General features: G+C 39.3%; 1 protein-coding gene across 1 annotated transcript in view; it reads left to right on the top strand.

Moving 5' to 3' along the window:
- Window positions 1-18,842, top strand: part of LOC103505906 — a 32,902-nt gene that overhangs the window by 9,475 nt on the left and 4,585 nt on the right. Inside the window, exons 2-4 of the mRNA XM_008470275.3 lie at window positions 7,337-7,492; window positions 8,928-9,014; window positions 18,426-18,585. Coding sequence (XP_008468497.1) covers window positions 7,382-7,492; window positions 8,928-9,014; window positions 18,426-18,585 — 358 coding nt within the window. The 5' untranslated portion in view covers window positions 7,337-7,381. The remainder of the gene's footprint in view (window positions 1-7,336; window positions 7,493-8,927; window positions 9,015-18,425; window positions 18,586-18,842) is intronic.

Here is an 18,842-nt window from a genome sequence, read left to right as displayed (position 1 = left end):
AATCAAAACCCTCATATCCTAACTCTCCCTTTAGCTCCTCTTTTCGAGTTAATGATTTTTTACCCCCGACACTTTTTGGGAAAGAAAAATATTACCTCTCAAGTCTCAAGCTCCAAGGTTCACGCAGTATGTACCATCTTAGCGTGTTGAGCAACGAGGGAAAATATTGGTGAAAAATTTATAATTCAATTAAAAAATAGGTAGATAAAGGTAGGTGTAGGTAACAGGTAGGTAGGTATATCCGGAAAATGAAAACAATAACACGCGTGGCCAGGGATAGCACAAAGTTTTATCCGAGGAACCATAGCAAAAGGATGGTTTTTTTACTTTCTATGATAAGGGAAGTAATATATTCGCCAGCCTAGTTAGCTTGGTTGGTAGTGCGTCTGCCTTGTAAGCGCTAGGCCGCGGGTTCGATTCCCGCCCGGGGCGGATTTTATCCTGATGGGATAACGTTCGTTCTCAGAAGGGCTGACTCTTCCTGCCCTGTCTTCGGGACGATAAGACCTTAGAAGTTAGAGTTCCCTCTATCAAACGTCTAGGTAGGTATATTAAAAAAAAAAGAGTGATTTGACGGCACAAACGATGAGGCTCATTAAAACACCGAAATCCCAATTATAGTCAGGGTACCCACTTCCAAATGAGAAACCGCTTAAACAAAATTATAATATAGGGTGGCGAGGGCAATATCATAGTTAGGTAAATGCTAGGTTGGTTAGGTTTAGTTAGAGCTAGGGAAATTTGTAACTAGATAGCTAGTAAAGGGTCCGCCCGTTTGTGTAACTAAATAAATAAATAAATAAATAACGGTTGTACTCAGCACGCTGCTCTACTCATCGGAGTGTTGGACTGTCCTGGGAAAGCACATACGAAGCTGAACTCCTTTCACCTCCGTTGCCTGAGGTCTATAGCCAAGATCAGTTGGGAGGACAGAGTGCCGACAGAGGAAGTCTTGAGGCGAACAGACATGCTGAAGATTGAGAACCGTATACGTCAACGAAGGCTTCGATGGGCTGGGCACCTCAGTAGAATGCCTGAAAACCGAATCCCAAAGAAGGTAGCCTTTTCGGAAGCGGATATCGCTCGCAATGCAAGCCGAAGAAGAGATGGACTGAGATACTCAAGGAGGACATCAAACTCATTGGCCTCGAACCAAAAACTTGGAGAAATGCAGCTGCAAACAGACCAGCTACGGAATCGAAAGCTTTTGAAATATCGATGAATGCCACGCCTATCTGGGTATTTTGTTCTATGGATTTTTCGATTAGCTGCCTTGTTGTGAAGATCATATCAACAGTGGAGCGACTGGATCTGAATCCGCTTTGAGTTTCTTCCAGGTATTGACTTAGGAAGGGGTAGAGTCGGTTGTATAATACTCTTGAAAGTAGTTTACCGGGAATGGATAGTAGTGAGATTCCTCGGTAATTGTCACACTTCCCCTTGTTTCCTTTTTTGTATATGGGCACAACTGTTGCATTTCACCAGACGGTGTGAGTCGATTGCATAATACCTTAGAGAGGACTTTGCCGGGCACTGATAGGAGGGAAATGCCTCTATAGTTGTCACATTTGGATTTGTTGCCTTTCTTGTGTAGTGGTATGACAACAGCATCCGTCCAATCTTTTGGTACACGCTTCTCCTCCCAGACTTTCTTCAGCAATGAGTTCAATATATTCACAATGGTGTCTCCCCCTCCTTTCAACAGTTCTGCTGTGATAGAGTCGGATCCAGGGCTCTTGTGATTCTTGAGCTGCGTCACTGCCAACTTGATTTCAGCTTCTGTGGGTGGGTCATCTCGTGGTTGGTTGTCTTCTCTTCCTGTCGTGGGGACTTGGATGGAACCAATATTCACGTTGGTGTCTTGATTGAGGACTTCGCTGAAATGTTCCTTCCATCTTGATGCAACTTCTTCTTTTGTTTTCAGGTGTTCTCCAGTCTTGCTCTCTACGATGCTCAATGACTTCCTGACAGGACCAACGATGTTCTTGATGCAGCGGTGGAGGTTATGTGTGTCATGGATATCCATGTAATGCTGCATTTCCCTGACCTTCTCTGACCACCATTTCTCCTTCAATGTACGGATTTGACGCTGACATTCGTTGCGAACTCTTGCGTACTCACTTTTTCTGCTCCCAGTTGGGTTTTCTACGTAGGCTAGGTGCGCTCTTCTCTTCTTTTCCAGGATACGTTGGATTTCCAGATCTGAGTCGTCGAACCAGTCCCATCTCGTAACAGGTTTCTTCCCAAGAACGGCTGTAGCGCTTTCTATTATCGCGGTTTTAGTATTTGCCCACTGTGTTTCAGCGTCCTGGCTCTCATCTTGTTCCTCCTGCCTGCATAGTGTCTGTATCGAGGTTTCAAAGTTCTGTCTTACCCGTACATCCTTCAGCTTTTTGACATTGAATAGTTTCGGTCGGGTTGCATTTCTGTTTTGGTACCTTTTCTTGGTGAGACGTATGGTGGCCCGCACTAGGAGATGGTCGGTGTCGCAATTTGGTCCTCTCATGGATCGACATCTTAGTACGTTGCCACGGGACTTTTTCCGAACTATTACAAAGTCAATTTGATGCCAGCACTTCGAACGTGGATGCTGCCATGTTGTTTTGTAGATCTCCTTCTGTTGGAACATAGTATTGGTTATGCACAGTTCTTCTTGTGCACAGAGTTGTAGAAGGCGCAACCCATTGTCGTTTATTCTACCAATACCATGTGGACCGATCACTCCCCTCCAATGACTGCTAGTAGCACCAACACGAGCATTAAAGTCACCTGCGAGTACTATATTGTGCCGCTTTGGTATCCGCCTGATGACTGTTCTTAACTCCTCGTAGAATGTCTCGATTACATTGACGTCATCTACAAGGGTAGGCGCGTAGCAGGAGACAAGGGTGGTTTGTGTACCGTCTTCATGCACTTGCACGCTCATTATTCTGTCGCTTATGCAACTTGGTTCCCTTACAATTCCTTTTTGCACTAGTTCTGTTTTAGCACAGATAGCGACGCCGTAGAAGTTTTGGGCGGCATCTTCCGATCCAGACCACATGTAGGTGTAGCCGGCCGATATTTCTTCAAGCTGTCCTTGTCCTGTTAAATGTGTCTCTTGTAACGCAACTATGTCAACATTATGTAGCTTCAGCTCATGCGCTATGACAGCTGTTCTTCTTTCCAGGGTGACGGATGATAAGCGCTAGTTCTGTTTTAGCACAGATAGCGACGCCGTAGAAGTTTTGGGCGGCATCTTCCGATCCAGACCACATGTAGGTGTAGCCGGCCGATCTTTCTTCAAGCTGTCCTTGTCCTGTTAAATGTGTCTCTTGTAGCGCAACTATGTCAACATTATGTAGCTTCAGCTCATGCGCTATGACAGCTGTTCTTCTTTCCAAGGTGACGGATGATAAGCGTGTGGAATCCAGGAGTGTACGAATGTTCCACGTCGCAAAGTTGAGGGTTTGTTTTTGATTTCTGTGTCTGTTGTTGCTACCGCGTTTGTTTTTGATTTCTGTAACCTCCAAGAACGGTGACTCTATGCTCGAAATTCAGAATAGAATAAATGCAGCAAGCCAAGCATTTGGTAAACTATACGCCAGAGTCATGACCTGTCCTTAAAGCTGAAACTCGACATCTACAAAACGGTTGTACTCAGCACGCTGCTCTACTCATCGGAGTGTTGGACTGTCCTGGGAAAGCACATACTACCACATCATTTTCCACTTGCCAAGAACATCTCAGAATGGCCTATCTCAGCCCTGTTCATAACCACGGCCTCAGAGTCTCAGCACTCAGTAAGCTGAAACTCGACATCTACAAAACGGTTGTACTCAGCACGCTGCTCTACTCATCGGAGTGTTGGACTGTCCTGGGAAAGCACATACGAAGCTGAACTCCTTTCACCTCCGTTGCCTGAGGTCTATAGCCAAGATCAGTTGGGAGGACAGAGTGCCGACAGAGGAAGTCTTGAGGCGAACAGACATGCTGAAGATTGAGAACCGTATACGTCATTTGACCTGTTTTTGCACCACTTTCAGTGAACCACCTGTACTTACCTTTTTTTACAAATATAAACAAGACTTTCTATAGTCAGGGAAAATCAGGCAAAAAACCTTGGTGGTCAAAGTTTTAAAGAGGCACTTAGTAATGCTGTGATACCCACTGACGTTGTGAAGAAACACTCTGCTTTACCACAAAGAATAACTACCTACATGGTTTGATTATTATTATTTTTTTTATTTTTTTTTATTTTTTTTTTGAGATTGGATTTGCAATGATGGAAGGTAGGTTAGGTAGGTAAGTAATTATAATATACATATAGGTAATGATTATGAAACATACCAGCTTGGATTCTTGGAATGGGATAGAAAGTAAATTTAGGTACAGGACCTATTCCTAGTATTTAGTTTTTAGTATTATAAATTACCTCTCACATCTCACAACTTACAAGAGAAAATTTATTTGTACTCTTACTCTGTACTACTGTACTAGAGAACTAGAGTTACTAGAGTACTAGTGAAGTAGTGAACTAGTGTACTAGTTACTAGTGTATATGTATAGTGTATTTATGTAGGTATTTGTGTACTGAGCTGAGGCTGAGGCCGTGGTTATGAACAGGGCTGAGATAGGCCATTCTGAGATGTTCTTGGCAAGTGGAAAATGATGTGGTAACTTAACACAGAGGCCGTGGTTATGAACAGGGCCATCGTAGGACATCGTCGGACTTTTTGCGTGTAAAGTTGGCGGGAAATTCGAATTTTTGATTTTTTTTCCGCAACTTGTACAATCTGAATTCATTTTTTACTTTTTATCTTTAGTTTGCACGTTTATATTATACTTTTCATTTATATTAGCTATTAAAAACAAGCAAATTACAAAGCAAACAAAAATAAATATAAAATGAATTTTAAAAATTGCCGCCGGGACAGCTATCTCACGTCGTCCGAGCTCATCTCAGCCCTGTTCATAAACACACCCTAAAGGACATGAATTCAGATTGTACGCGTTGCGGAAAAAAAATCAAAATTTCGAATTTCCCGCCAACTTTACACGCTCATGAAGGCTTTAGGTCTGTTTTTCATTCCTACGCCGCATCGATGCGGCGTCCACTTGACGTTCACTCTGCGTCAGGAGTGGGGGTAAAATGTAATATGACGACATCTAGTGGAGAAATTACGAAACATTTTTTTTCATTTCCCTCAATACAATTACAATATGGCGGAACCTGAAGGTACACGAAACTCGCATCAGGGATTTAAGACGCAGCGTTGACGCTAAAGTAGGGGAAGTGGAATGAAAAACACGCGTCGGGTTCGCATCGCACCCACGTCGGAATGAAAAACAGACCTTTTGTGTTAAGTTACCACATCATTTTCCACTTGCCAAGAACATCTCAGAATGGCCTATCTCAGCCTTGTTCATAACCACGGCCTCAAAGGTCTCATCGCTCATCCCCCAAACCAAAACCAAAAATAGTATAGTACTAGTAGGTATTAGGTAACTCGTACTCGTAACTCTAGTTCTAGTTACTCTAGGCAGTCTGGCAGTCTAGGCTAGGCAACAAGGCAACAGAGGCAACTGCAACTAATACCAAATTACCAATTCAACTGTGCAACCCCTCTACCAGTTTAGTAAGGTTAAGGTAAGATAAAAGATAAGTTCCAGGTTCCCGTATTTAGTAGGGAGTAATTGTCTAGAACAGTGTTTCTTAATTAGTTTGGCCCGCTTACAGTGCAATAGTCCTAAACTAAAATGGACGCGGCACATTAGGGATCAGGAAGAGACCGCCTTAACATAATAGTTTGGCCCGCGGAACCCTTTTCAAAAGGTGAACATCTTTGCGGAACCCTGAACTTTCAAGATTGCACCCCCAACCCCCACAGTTCCCTCTATCAAACCTCTAAAAAAAGCTGTATAAGATGAAATAACTAGTCTAAGATGGTCGTTTTGAAACTGCATTTTATCTAGTGTATGATTATTCCAAAATATCTCGCGGAACCCTTGCCGTCAGCTCGCGGAACCCCTAGGTTCCGCGGAACACCAATTAAGAAACACTGGTCTAGAGAGTTAGAAGAGATGAATTCGTCAATCCTATATTTGAAAGAGTTTGTTGTAGGGGCTGAAACTATGTCGTTAAGACGTAAATTATTGGACGAGTTTTCGTCCAATAATGGGACGCCAATTTTGGTTGCAAAAAATCTTTAATAACTTCGAGGTTTTGACTCTTTTGACGTGATTTCATAGTTTATCTACCCGTAAGAGGGGAAAAACTTTAAACTCGCTCTAGTCGTTCAACAAATCGACTACTAACTCGTAAGTATTTATATTGTATCCTTGTCACAATAGCGGATTAGCGTACTGATTAACTGCTTGGATGATGAAAACTGTGCTATGTATTATAATCCTCTGAGGAAAATTAGCACTGGGATTTATGCAGATGTAATGGATAGAACAGGGTTGTCCAACCTTTACGCACCCGAGGGCCACAAGAGATCAAAGTAGAGAGTCTGCGGGCCGCAAAGTTAAAAATTCAACTCACAGGTGGGGCCTTCTACACGGGCCTTTGCGGGCTTTCGCGGGCCGCAGAAATGAACTCGCGGGCCGCATGCGGCCCTTGGGCCGCGGGTTGGACAGCCCTGGGATAGAAGATATATGGCACCCATCAGAGAAGTGAGTGATCGTGATGGATGAGCAGGTGGCAAACTAATTTCCCATTATCAAGATTTTCCACTTTTGAATAGAAGGGTCAAGGACAAGCGATGCTTATTTTTTTTTTTTTTTTTTTTTTTTTTTTTTTTTTTTTTTTTTTTTTTTTTTTTTTTCGGAATTTGGATGTATACCTGAGGGTCATTTATCGGAATTTGGATGTGATATTTTACTACCGGAATCATTTTGCAGAATTAGTAGAGTGTACACCGAAATTTTTACTTATTCTTACTCCTTCCTTATGCACCAAGTATCCCAAAAATCACTCTACATAAATTATTGTCTGTATGTCTATCTGTCACTCTGAAGACCTGTTTTTGTCCTCTTTTCATGAGAAAACAGCTGGACTGATTTGGATTAAAAAAAAAAAAAAAAAAAAAAAGGAGTTAAGGGGGAGAGTGGGGGGAAAAATGGCTACTTAAAAATGTCTCTTACACTGCAGTGATAGACGTGTGAGGGCCACGTAGCAACGACTGTGTATGGTGGCAACAAAGGATGGGTCAACCACTATTAAGGACCCAAGTATACATATTTAGCGTAGTTATTATAAATTGTACATAATGTGTTAAAGTAATATCTAATTTAAATGAAAAGTATAATATAAACGTGCAAACTAGAGATAAAAAGTAAAAAATGAATTCAGATTGAGGAACCTCCAACCAAAAAAAGAAAAACAAAATACACTACAATGAATAGTCCTAGTCCTAAAAAGTTGAAATTGAGAAACTTTGCTTTGGTATCTCATTTCAATGAAAGTATCACTATGAAGAAAGAAAAGGAAAATAAAGAAGATGTTCAGGTAAATTAGCCTTGTAAGCGCTAGGCCGTGGGTTCGATTCCCGCCCGGGGCAGATTTTATCCTGGTGGGATAATGTTCGTTCTCGGAACGGCTGGCTTTCTCCTATCCTGTCTTCCTTCTCTCTTCGATTTCGGGACGATAAGACCATAGCAGTTACAGTTCCCTCTGTCAAACCTCTTAAAAAAAAAAAAACCTACGTCAATAGTTTGAAGAGACGCCCGGCATAAATCAACACGGAACAGAGTTTTGACAGTACTGTCAGGTAAATTATGTACAAATATACAGAGTGTCCAAAAAGTCTTGGAACCCCTGAATATTTTTTGAATGGCTAAAGATGAGAATCTGAAATTTGGGTTGTTTTATCTTTTGAAATTCAACTTTTTGAAGTAGTTGCCAAAATTTGGCCGGTGCCAGGGTTGGTCCCAGGGGGTCAAACCTACCCCTGTAGATATGCTCTACCCACTAGCCGGAGTAGCTCCACAATCTATCTGTCAGAGAGTAGCTGCCAAAGTAGAATGCCGGAAACAGCTGACCGATCCCAGACATCCCTTTTTTGGCCAGAACATCTGGGCAACCAGGTTAAAGTCAAGGCAGACTTTCATACAGAGTACAGAACAGTGTTTAGGTATATGCGACCTGAAAAAACTGGGAAAGACATGGAGTCCAAAAATCGGCCAAAAAGTCACAGAAAATATCAAAAATTTAAAGAAAACCTGGAAAAGTCATGGAATTTGCCACCCGGTCCAAAATTAAAAATATTCAAAATAAATATCAAGTTTTTGGAAAATGGCCTGCAGTGCATTCCTCCTCATATTCCTTGACGTTCTGTATATTGCATATTTCATTTAAATGAAGGGGTAATCTTACTGATTTTCAAGTACCTCCGCCCCCTAATTTTCTGGAAAACTCATGGAATTTTTCTGGAATTGCCATGGAATTTCATTCCGGGAAAAGCGTATAAACCCTGTAGAACCCATAAACACCAACTGAGAGGCCCGAAAAACTGAAGTCTGGAGAATACAGGCACCCCAGCCCTTGTTCGACCTGAGGGAGGAACAACCCCCCGGTTCAAACCTACACTACCCTACCTAGAATTCACTGAACCGCCTCAGATCCGGCGTAGCCAGGTGTGGGTATAATCTACACATGTGGGTATAATCTACAGAGGACGACAGCTGTATTTGTGGACAGGTACAGGTACAGACAGGCAAAAACCTCCTTGCCTGTAGCCTCCTAGATCAGACATGCCCCCGGGATGACCTTATCAATGCAAAGGAAACAGCAATATGCACAACACAGTTCAGGGAGGACAAAATCTAATGGTAATGTTAAAGTCGGACAGGGAAAGTAAGTACCTACATCCTACATAATTATTTAGGTTTGATTTGTATATCTTTATGGGTACTACTTATGTATTTAAATTTCCAATTTTCAGGAGACAAATAATGATTATTCAAATGAAATTACAACACTTTCCATTGATAAGGAGGATGAAGTATGGATAGTTCAATGCCCTCTTAGTGTAAGTAATCTATACAGGGTGGTCCGTGATGTGATTTGCGAACCACGCTTATATCTCAGAAACGGCTGGGAATTAAGGACTATACAGGGTGGTTCGTGATTTGCGAACCACGCTTATATCTCAGAAACGGCTGGGGATTAAGGAATGAAATAAACGGCATCATGTAGATGAAATTTTGATGATTAAAATGGCATTTTTTAAATTTGCAATTTTTTTTGCAAAACGGCCAATTTTTTGCCAAATATAGGTCACTTTAATGGGGACCCCCATTTTTTATTTAATTTTTGGAATCAGCATAAAATTTTAATTGAAAAAATGTATTCACTCGAAATAATTTGCTCTACAAAAATTTGCAAAAATCGCGATTTTTGCAAAAGTACAAAACTCAGGACCAACTGCGTTGTTTATCATATCTGGGGTCACTGACGTACAAGCTTCCTGTTCTTTTTCGTCAGTTTTGAGCTTATTTCTAGAGCTAGAGACTTGAAATTTGGTATGCAGCTGTAAAATGTGACAAGGATGCGGCACGAAACTTTTGGTTAAGATCGGTGCAACGGTTGGCGGCATTTTACCGCTTTTTGGCGGTTTTTGTTGTAATTTAACAATATCTCGGGAATGGTATGAGCTAGAGACTTGAAATTTGGTATGTAGAATATGTAGATGTCAAATGTGACAAGGATGCGACACGAAATTTTGGTTAAGACTGGTGCAACGGTTGGCGGCATTTTACCGCGTTTTGGCGGTTTTCCGGGTAATTTAACAATATCTCGGGAACGGTATAAGCTAGAGACTTGAAATTTGGTATGTAGTTCACAAATGTGACAAGGATGCAACACAAAACGTTTGGTTGAGATGGTTGCTGCGCTTGGCGGTATTTTGACCACTTTTGGACAGATTTTGACCGTTTTTTTGGCGGTTTTCAGCTATAGCGACAAAACGATTAGAGATATTGTGAACTACATACCAAATTTCAAGTCTTTAGCTTATACCGTTCCCGAGATATTGTTAAATTACACGGAAAACCGCCAAAAAGCGGTAAAATGCCGCCAATCGTTGCACCGGTCTTAACCAAAAGTTTCGTGTCGCATCCTTGTCACATTTGACATCTACATACCAAATTTCAGGTCTCTAGCTCTTACCGTTCTCGAGATATTTTGTTTACAGACAGACAGACACACGGACCAATGGCTGAAACTTTGGATTTAGGCTCTAGGGACCTCAAAACGTGTTTTGACACTAAAAACTGACCATCGAAAATTTGACCCGATTACATTACTTTCCTATAGGATAAGGAAAGTAACAAGTGCGCTAGAATCACATGCGTATAGTAGGTATACCTACTCGCAGTACTCGCCTAACTATGGAATGACGTATCGCTAGTCATGCACTGTTGCCACGTTTTGCGTTCGCGTTAAAATGTGCATATCTCGAGAAGTACATAACGTGACTGAAAAATTTTTGCGGTGTAATTTTTTTTAATTTTTTCTTCTTTCATATGAGTAGATATTTGAAAATCATGAGAATTGTCAATTTGCAATTTCAGTTCCTCCAGGGTCCTTGGCTGGTGTTGATACACTTCAAATTTAGAAATACCCAAAATCCTGCTTCCTTGTCTTGATGAGGTGTTGGGATGTTCCATAAAGTAAAGCAGAATATCAAGCTCGGACTCAGCTTGAACATTTGGCACCAACCGAGCTTGATAATTTGGGCGACTGATGGCATTTGTACTCTTAAATCTTAGGTAGTTTCGCAGGAACGTAGAAGGATGGGGATGAGGACGATCAGGAAACCGCCGACGATATCCTCACAGTAAGTGTCTTGAGGCATTTGAAAAAAAAAAAAAATGAAAAACCGCGAGATCAAAACAATTTAATTATTTCAATCACAATAAACAAAACTAATGAAACTAGGTAATACTGGACTATTTTGTACTTTTGCAAAAATCGCGATTTGTATATTCCAAAATATCTCGCGGAACCCTTGCCGTCAGCTCGCGGAACCCCTAGGTTCCGCGGAACACCAATTAAGAAACACTGGTCTAGAAGACACGCCAATGAATCACTAATTACTAGTTATGAGTGGAATATCAATGAAAACAAAGTTCCCTTACAGGTTTACAGTAGGCTCATATAGTTGAAGTCTATGCCTAAGATCTGGTACATTTATTAGGTTGTTGAAGGTTTTGTATATTAATAACAAGGTAAAACACAATATGTCTGTTTTCAAGCAACATCAACTGTAGACTATCTCAGAGTGATTTGTATGATATTGGTTCTGGATAGGACAAGGACGGGTAAAAGCCATTCTCCTCATAGAACTAATACCTCACAAATTTGGCCTAAACATTTTCCATTTTATTAATCATATTTTTTGTTGTGGGTGACCCAGATATTACAGGCATAGTCAAGCTTTGATCTTATGTATGTATAGTAAAGGAGAAGCATGAAGCATGGTATCTATATTTGAGAAATATTTAGTATTATAGTATTTCATTGTATGAAACCTAGGATTTGATTGCTTTTACTAACTACTTTGTTTATGCAAGTTCTTTTTGTATGCTACCTAACCATATTATCCCCAGAAAGTTGATCATTTGTGAAAGTTCTTTCTGTATTCTACCTAACCATATTATCCCCAGAAGGTTGCTCATTCATGAAAGTTCATTTTATATGCAATCTAACTGTATTACTGAGGCCTGAATGCCTGATGTAGGTACTAAGGCATGTCTACATAGGCATATATACATACAAGATCTACATAGGCGTATGTACATTGCAACGCCACCCCCACGTCTTACCAGTCTGTCATGTCTGACCAGGGTATATCCTGATATGTTGACAAGACTATCTGACTTAAATAAAAAATGGGGGTTCCCATTAAAGTGACCTATATTTGGCAAAAAATGGGCCGTTTTGCAAAAAAAATTGCAAATTTAAAAAAATGCCATTTTAATCATCAAAATTTCATCTAGGTACATGATGCCGTTTATTTCATTCCTTAATTCCCAGCCGTTTCTGAGATATAAGCGTGGTTCGAAAATCACGGACCACCCTGTATTTATAAAAGAATAAACCCTGACTCATTCATTCATAATCAACGCACAGCCGAAACGACTGGACCAATTTTGATGAAACTTCAAGAATAGCTTCCTTTTGATTTGAATAGGCCCACTAAAAACGGATTTTCCGAAACTCGCAGTGGTTTCCAAACTATGACCAAAAAACTACTAAAAATCGTTCATAATCAACGCACAGCCGCAACGGCTGGACCGATTTGATGAAACTTCGAGAATAGCTTCCTTTTGATTTGAATAGACCCACTAAGGTAAAACACCTAGTCACCGTCGTCGTACCAAAAATCGGCATTTTTTCTAGAATCACATGCGTATAGTAGGTATACCTACTCGCAGTACTCGCCTAACTATGGAATGACGTATCGCTAGTCATGCACTGTTGCCACGTTTTGCGTTCGCGTTAAAATGTGCATATCTCGAGAAGTACATAACGTGACTGAAAAATTTTTGCGGTGTAATTTTTTTTAATTTTTTCTTCTTTCATATGAGTAGATATTTGAAAATCATGAGAATTGTCAATTTGCAATTTCAGTTCCTCCAGGGTCCTTGGCTGGTGTTGATACACTTCAAATTTAGAAATACCCAAAATCCTGCTTCCTTGTCTTGATGAGGTGTTGGGATGTTCCATAAAGTAAAGCAGAATATCAAGCTCGGACTCAGCTTGAACATTTGGCACCAACCGAGCTTGATAATTTGGGCGACTGATGGCATTTGTACTCTTAAATCTTAGGTAGTTTCGCAGGAACGTAGAAGGATGGGGATGAGGACGATCAGGAAACCGCCGACGATATCCTCACAGTAAGTGTCTTGAGGCATTTGAAAAAAAAAAAAAATGAAAAACCGCGAGATCAAAACAATTTAATTATTTCAATCACAATAAACAAAACTAATGAAACTAGGTAATACTGGACTATTTTGTACTTTTGCAAAAATCGCGATTTGTGCAAATTTTTGTAGAGCAAATTTTTTCGAGTGAATACATTTTTTCAATTAAAATTTTATGACCCGCCCCTTTTTCCCCCCTTCCCATTGGTTTTTTTTTTTTTTTTTTTTTTTTTTTTTTTTTGAGAATGCTCTCATTTAATAAAAATAAATGTTACATAAATAATAAAAAAAAAAAATAATAAAAAAAATGTAACATGGCAGTGCAAGCAAGCTGTAGATTTGTAGAATGGTAGAAGCTTAACCCATCCTTTGCTGAGATTGGTTTGATGGTCCTTGGCTGAAGTCTTGAATTCTCCTTTGTTGGAGTCTTGGAGTCTCCAGGTTGCCCCGGTGCATAGAACCGACCATCGTGAGGACGAACCCATCCTTTAGTCCTGTTTGCCGTTACACCTAATCTAAGCCTCTGAGTAAGCAAGCTCTGAATAAGCATCTTAAGAATGTTGTATCAAAGGGGTTTTTTTTTCCCCACCAATGTGTTATGAAAAGAAGAGTTATATACATTTAAGTAGGAATGCCTCTTATCAGATTATTTATTTTCATTGTGCCTTGTGATTCAACATTCTTATTCTTTGTTTCCAAGAAAATTAAAATTAACTCAGTTAAAGACGAATCAACTTATTCCACAGGTTGCATGAAGCATATAAGAGAGTCCAAAAAGTGAACCAAAATCTCGAAGACAAATTGCTGAAAATGGTCGACAAGTGTGAAACAGAGAAGTCTGTTCTGAACAGTGAAATCTCCGCTCTGACCCGAAAACTGGTGGATGATCAGTATAACATTAATAAACTCAATGATGAAAATGTAAGTGATACTTTAGGTGTTTGTGTTGTGAACAAGTGAAGTATGTACATTCTAAGTTTTAATTTTGATGATTTTCCATTTAAGGTAAAACACCTAGTCACCGTCTTCGTACCAAAAATCGGCATTTTTTTATTTAAGCGCCAAAAATAAGGAAACGTGCCATTTTTGAGAACCCCTGATAATTTTAAATGATTTTTCAGACGATTTGTGTTTAACTTCTCATACATCAAAATCAGCTGATGTTTGTAAACATTGAAAAAAATCAGTTTGAAAATTGTGCTTCGAGAGGAACCTACGTTTTATCACAATTGTCTGTTTTTTCCCTTAAGAAACTTAGTTTCGTAGCTAAGGTTTGTAGACTGTGTATTGAGCTTTCAAGTGACTTTTTCATTTTTTCTGGACTCAAAACATAATTGACAATTCTCATGATTTTCAAATATCTACTCATATGAAAGAAGAAAAAATTAAAAAAATTACACCGCAAAAATTTTTCAGTTACGTTATGTACTTCTCGAGATATGCACATTTTAACGCGAACGCAAAACGTGGCAACAGTGCATGACTAGCGTAACGTCACGCCATAGTGGGGCGAGTACTGCGAGTAGGTATACCTACTATACACATGTGATTCTAGCGCACTTGTTACTTTCCTTATCCTTATCCTATACTAGTCCAGATGAATATGAGAGCAAAGAGACATGGACCCAAAATGAAGGAACCAATCAGAATGCGAGAATTCCTTGCATTGTTGCGATTAAGGTAAAGACCAAGGAGCTCAAGTAGTGGAGGAAGGGTCATGTGTTATAAAAGCGTATCCTTAAAAAAATGTAAACAAACCGCCATGTTGTGCTCATAAGAGTGGCGAGAATTTCAAATTTTGAGAACCATCGGGTTTATTAGTGCATGATTATGAACTTTTTTCACACAAGAGCTTACTTATCTTATCAATAATGATGAAATAATTTCATCAATAATGATGAAATGAGCTCTTCGTGCTGTTATTTTACTGTTTTTGGTTTTCAAAATTTGAAATTCGCGCCACTCTTATGAACACCATGTTGTGCTTTTTTTTTGAAGGATACACATCGGGATCATTACTTCCCCTCCCCTACCTTATACCTCCATGGTAAAGACCTATTTTTATAAACTCTCTCTTTTAACACATTGACTGCCCCGTCAGCGATATTTTGCTGACGGTCATGTTTACTCTGGGGCCCCGTCAGTGATATATCGTTGACTGGTAGTGTTCTCTTTCAGGCCCTGTCAATAGTATTCTGTTGACGCCCTATGGTTTTTAGCATTGCTACTGAATAGTGGGGCCTGTAAGGTATCATTTGGTATATTTTACGTGAACCTAAGATTAATAAAGACACAGTATGGTCATATTTTTAATAAGCAAAACACTTTCTTTCAGAAAATAGAAAATCTGGAAATTCTGAAAAACTGAAAAAAAAAAATCCCAAAAAAAGTAAACAAACAAGAAAAATCATCCGTTAGGACATCTTATGAGAGAATTTCCTATCATTAAATTATTAGGGTGAATTGATGGGAGAAATGTCTTAACGGAGGTTGGTGAAATGCAATTTTCAACTTTAATGCCCCATCAGTGCTTAATGATTCAATTAAGGCTTGATTGAAGTTTGGTGAAATCGGCTATGAACAAATTAAAGGTATGATTACTTGAGCGTCCGCTAGGTTCGCTTCGGTTTTCGGTTTCGGTTTTCGGTTTCGGTTTTCGATCCCGTGCTAAATCTAAAAACATGATGTAAACAAGATGGCGCCAACATGGGTTGCGTTATGGGGATCAGGATTCGATGCGAAATCTCCCTAATCTCTTGGAGATTGAATTCTTGGTGGCAAAGTTGCAACGGTAGAAAATCTTAAGAGAAAGGTACAGTGCTTCCTCCCGCTATAGATACCATTTTTACCTGTTTAAGAATTCAATCTCTTGGAGATTGAATTCTTGGTGGTGGTGTATACCCACAGGCCCGCGGTGTCAGCGATATATCGTTGACGGGGCCTCTCAGGATAAAAGCGTCAACGACATATCGCTGACGGGGCTTCTCAGGATAAAAGTGTCAACGACATATCGCTGACGGGGCTTCTCAGGATAAAAGCGTCAACGACATATCGCTGACGGGGGCTTCTCAGGATAAAAGTGTCAACGATATATCGCTGACGGGGCTTCACAAGATGAAATTCTGATGGGAAACCCCTCAAAGGGGTTGTTCTTATTGCTAGGTGTGGTGAAGCTCGGAAGCAATCTATATTGCTAGTGTGCTGAAGCTCGGAAGCAAGCTATATCCACCCAACTGCACTGCTCTCAATGTAATGCTTATCATCACTTGAAATGTTTCAATGAAAAACATTAAAAGTTTCGTATTGAAACAACATTATTGAAAGTAGGTAATAGCTAATACGTATCAATAATTTTTTATGGCAATAATTAGGTAACAAGTTTCTACAGAATCTACAGAGATTTTGATATCGCAATTTGTGATTTAGGTACTACAATTATTTTATTTAGTTTTGTTTGTTACCAAAAGTTCCTTTTCAGTTTCCTCATTTTTGTTGTTATATTAGGTAATCCCACCTAAAAATCAATGCCCTGATAAGTGATTGACCATTTATCTATTTACTTTTATATTGTTTATTTCATACATTTATTCATTTCATAAAGAAATAATAAAGAAAAACAAAATACATAAATCAAAAATATCCATTGTCATAAGGTTTTAGCCAACACCTGAGAGCAGCCTAAGACGCGTTTCGTTCTTATTTCAAAATGTGTGTCATGCGCAGAAACCAAAACTCGTCGAGCATCGTCACGATCCCCAAAAAAAATGCGTTGCGAAATCTGTCTATTGAATTCTTAAACAGGTAAAAATGGTATCTATAGCGGGAGGAAGCACTGTACCTTTCTCTTAAGATTTTCTACCGTTGCAACTTTGACATGTTTGGCAACGTAACGTAGCCTACTTTTTTGATGACTCATTGCTCTCATATTCATCTGGATCGACCAAAGTTTCCGAGATATCCGCCATTTTGTTTTGTTTGTTTTTTTTTTTTTTTCTCTCTCTCTCTCTCTCTCTCTCGAAAATTCACGACCTTCAGAAATCGGTCATAACTTTTTTCCTATTAAACGTACAGAAATGAGTTTCAGAACTGAAATCTGCACAAAATTAAAATAAACAACAGTAAAATTGTCTTTTTTAGTACCTTTTGGTATATTTTAATTTAGAAATTTTCCTGATCAGCCTTTTTTTTCAAGAGGCAATTTGGCCAGTAATAAAAGACGGAATCTGCCGGTATGCAACAGGAATAACATCCCTGAAGTCCCAACTTTCTAACAATATCCATACTGCCTTAATATGTCATTTTTTCACAGAGGTGCGAACCATTTTCTTCTGAGAAACACGTGCTTAAAGCTCGTGCATTTCGGACTTTGTATAAGATACATATGTAAGGTAGAGTACTTGAGATCATTTTTATCTCATAAAGTCTACCATGCACGCGCTTTATGTATGTGTTTCTTAGAAGAAAATTGTTCCTAACTCCCTAAAAAATTGACATAATAGGAAAGTGGTTATTGTTAGAAAGCTGGGACTTCAGGGATGTTATTTATGTTGCATGCCGGCAGATTCCGCCTTTTTAGTCCCTTTCCTTTATTATTACAATAGTAATAAAAAGGTATAAGGGACGGACTATTGTATTCGCTTCGGTGTCTGTCACTCTGTCGGTCGGTCGGTCGGTCTGTCCCCATAGAAGGACTTATCCAAACCTGGTCGACCTATATATCAAATTAAAGGTCTTTTTACCAGGAACACGAAAATGGTGCAAATTTTGTCCAAAAAACCATAAAGCCAAAAATCCAAAAAAAAACTGGTTTTTGGGGGATTTTTTTCACCTATGAACTCAAAGCGAGAAAGTTTTAGATAACACTTCAGTCGTTAATTTAAGACCGGTTTTAGCGTCACCTAGGTTAAGCTACGCTGAGCAATAAATGGATGGGTGACTTAAACATTATATTGGGAATAAAGGGAGAACGGGCTCTAGTCTTGATTTTAAATCATTACGTTTAGATAACACTTCAGTCGTTAATTTAAGACCGGTTTTAGCGTCATCTATGTTAATCTACGCCGAGCAAGGCCAATAATGGATGGGTGACTTGAACCTTATATTGGGAATAAAGGGAGAACGGGCTCTAGTCTTGATTTTAAATCATTACATGAAAGAAAAATCGAAAAATCAAACAAGAATAATAATAAACTGAATATTAAACAAATTAGGTAGGTACATAGGTACTGATTTTCTCTAATCACGATCGAATAAACTACGGGCAAAAAAATTCCCGGAGGGACGGACCCAGCTTGTTTAATGGTGAGATTGCATCTTGAAATTTTAAAAGAAAATGCTAATTAGGGAAATTTCTAAACAAAAACTTACCGAAAGGTACCAAAAAGATAATTTCACTGTTGTAAATTTTACTTATTTTAATGGAAATTTTGTGCAGCTGTAAGTTTAATAAGAAAAATCTGGTGTGAATAGAAAGTCATGTGATGTTCACACCAGATTATTTTACTTTGTTCCAGTTTGAACCAGCTTCTCTTGTAGGTGAAACTCTTAACTTCTCAAGAACTTGTACAATTACTGATTTTACCGCATCAAAACAACATGAGGTTTTAGTCAACTCCTCTTCAAACAAATTCCAGTGTATTATACAAAAGGAATCATATATTGGATTTGAAATTCGTAAGTGTTGGAGTTGAATAGACCCTATGCGCTGATTTAGAACTAGGGATAAAAAAAAAGATGTGTCATTCATTGCCTTTCTTATTTCATAGCAATGAAACAACTGCTACATTAGACTTGTGAAGTCTGTGTCGTGTCATGCCCATCCCGTAGTATGTCCTTCATTAGATGGGCCATAAGAAGAGACATAATACTTTCCATTTAGGTGCTGGGTCAACACGGGATCACCAGAAACTATCCTGTTGAAAGATTTGCAA

This window comes from Diaphorina citri, unplaced genomic scaffold (genome assembly GCF_000475195.1).
Source record: "Diaphorina citri unplaced genomic scaffold, Diaci psyllid genome assembly version 1.1 scaffold202, whole genome shotgun sequence".
Taxonomy (NCBI): domain Eukaryota; kingdom Metazoa; phylum Arthropoda; class Insecta; order Hemiptera; family Psyllidae; genus Diaphorina; species Diaphorina citri.
This window is presented reverse-complemented; position numbering and strand designations above follow the sequence as displayed.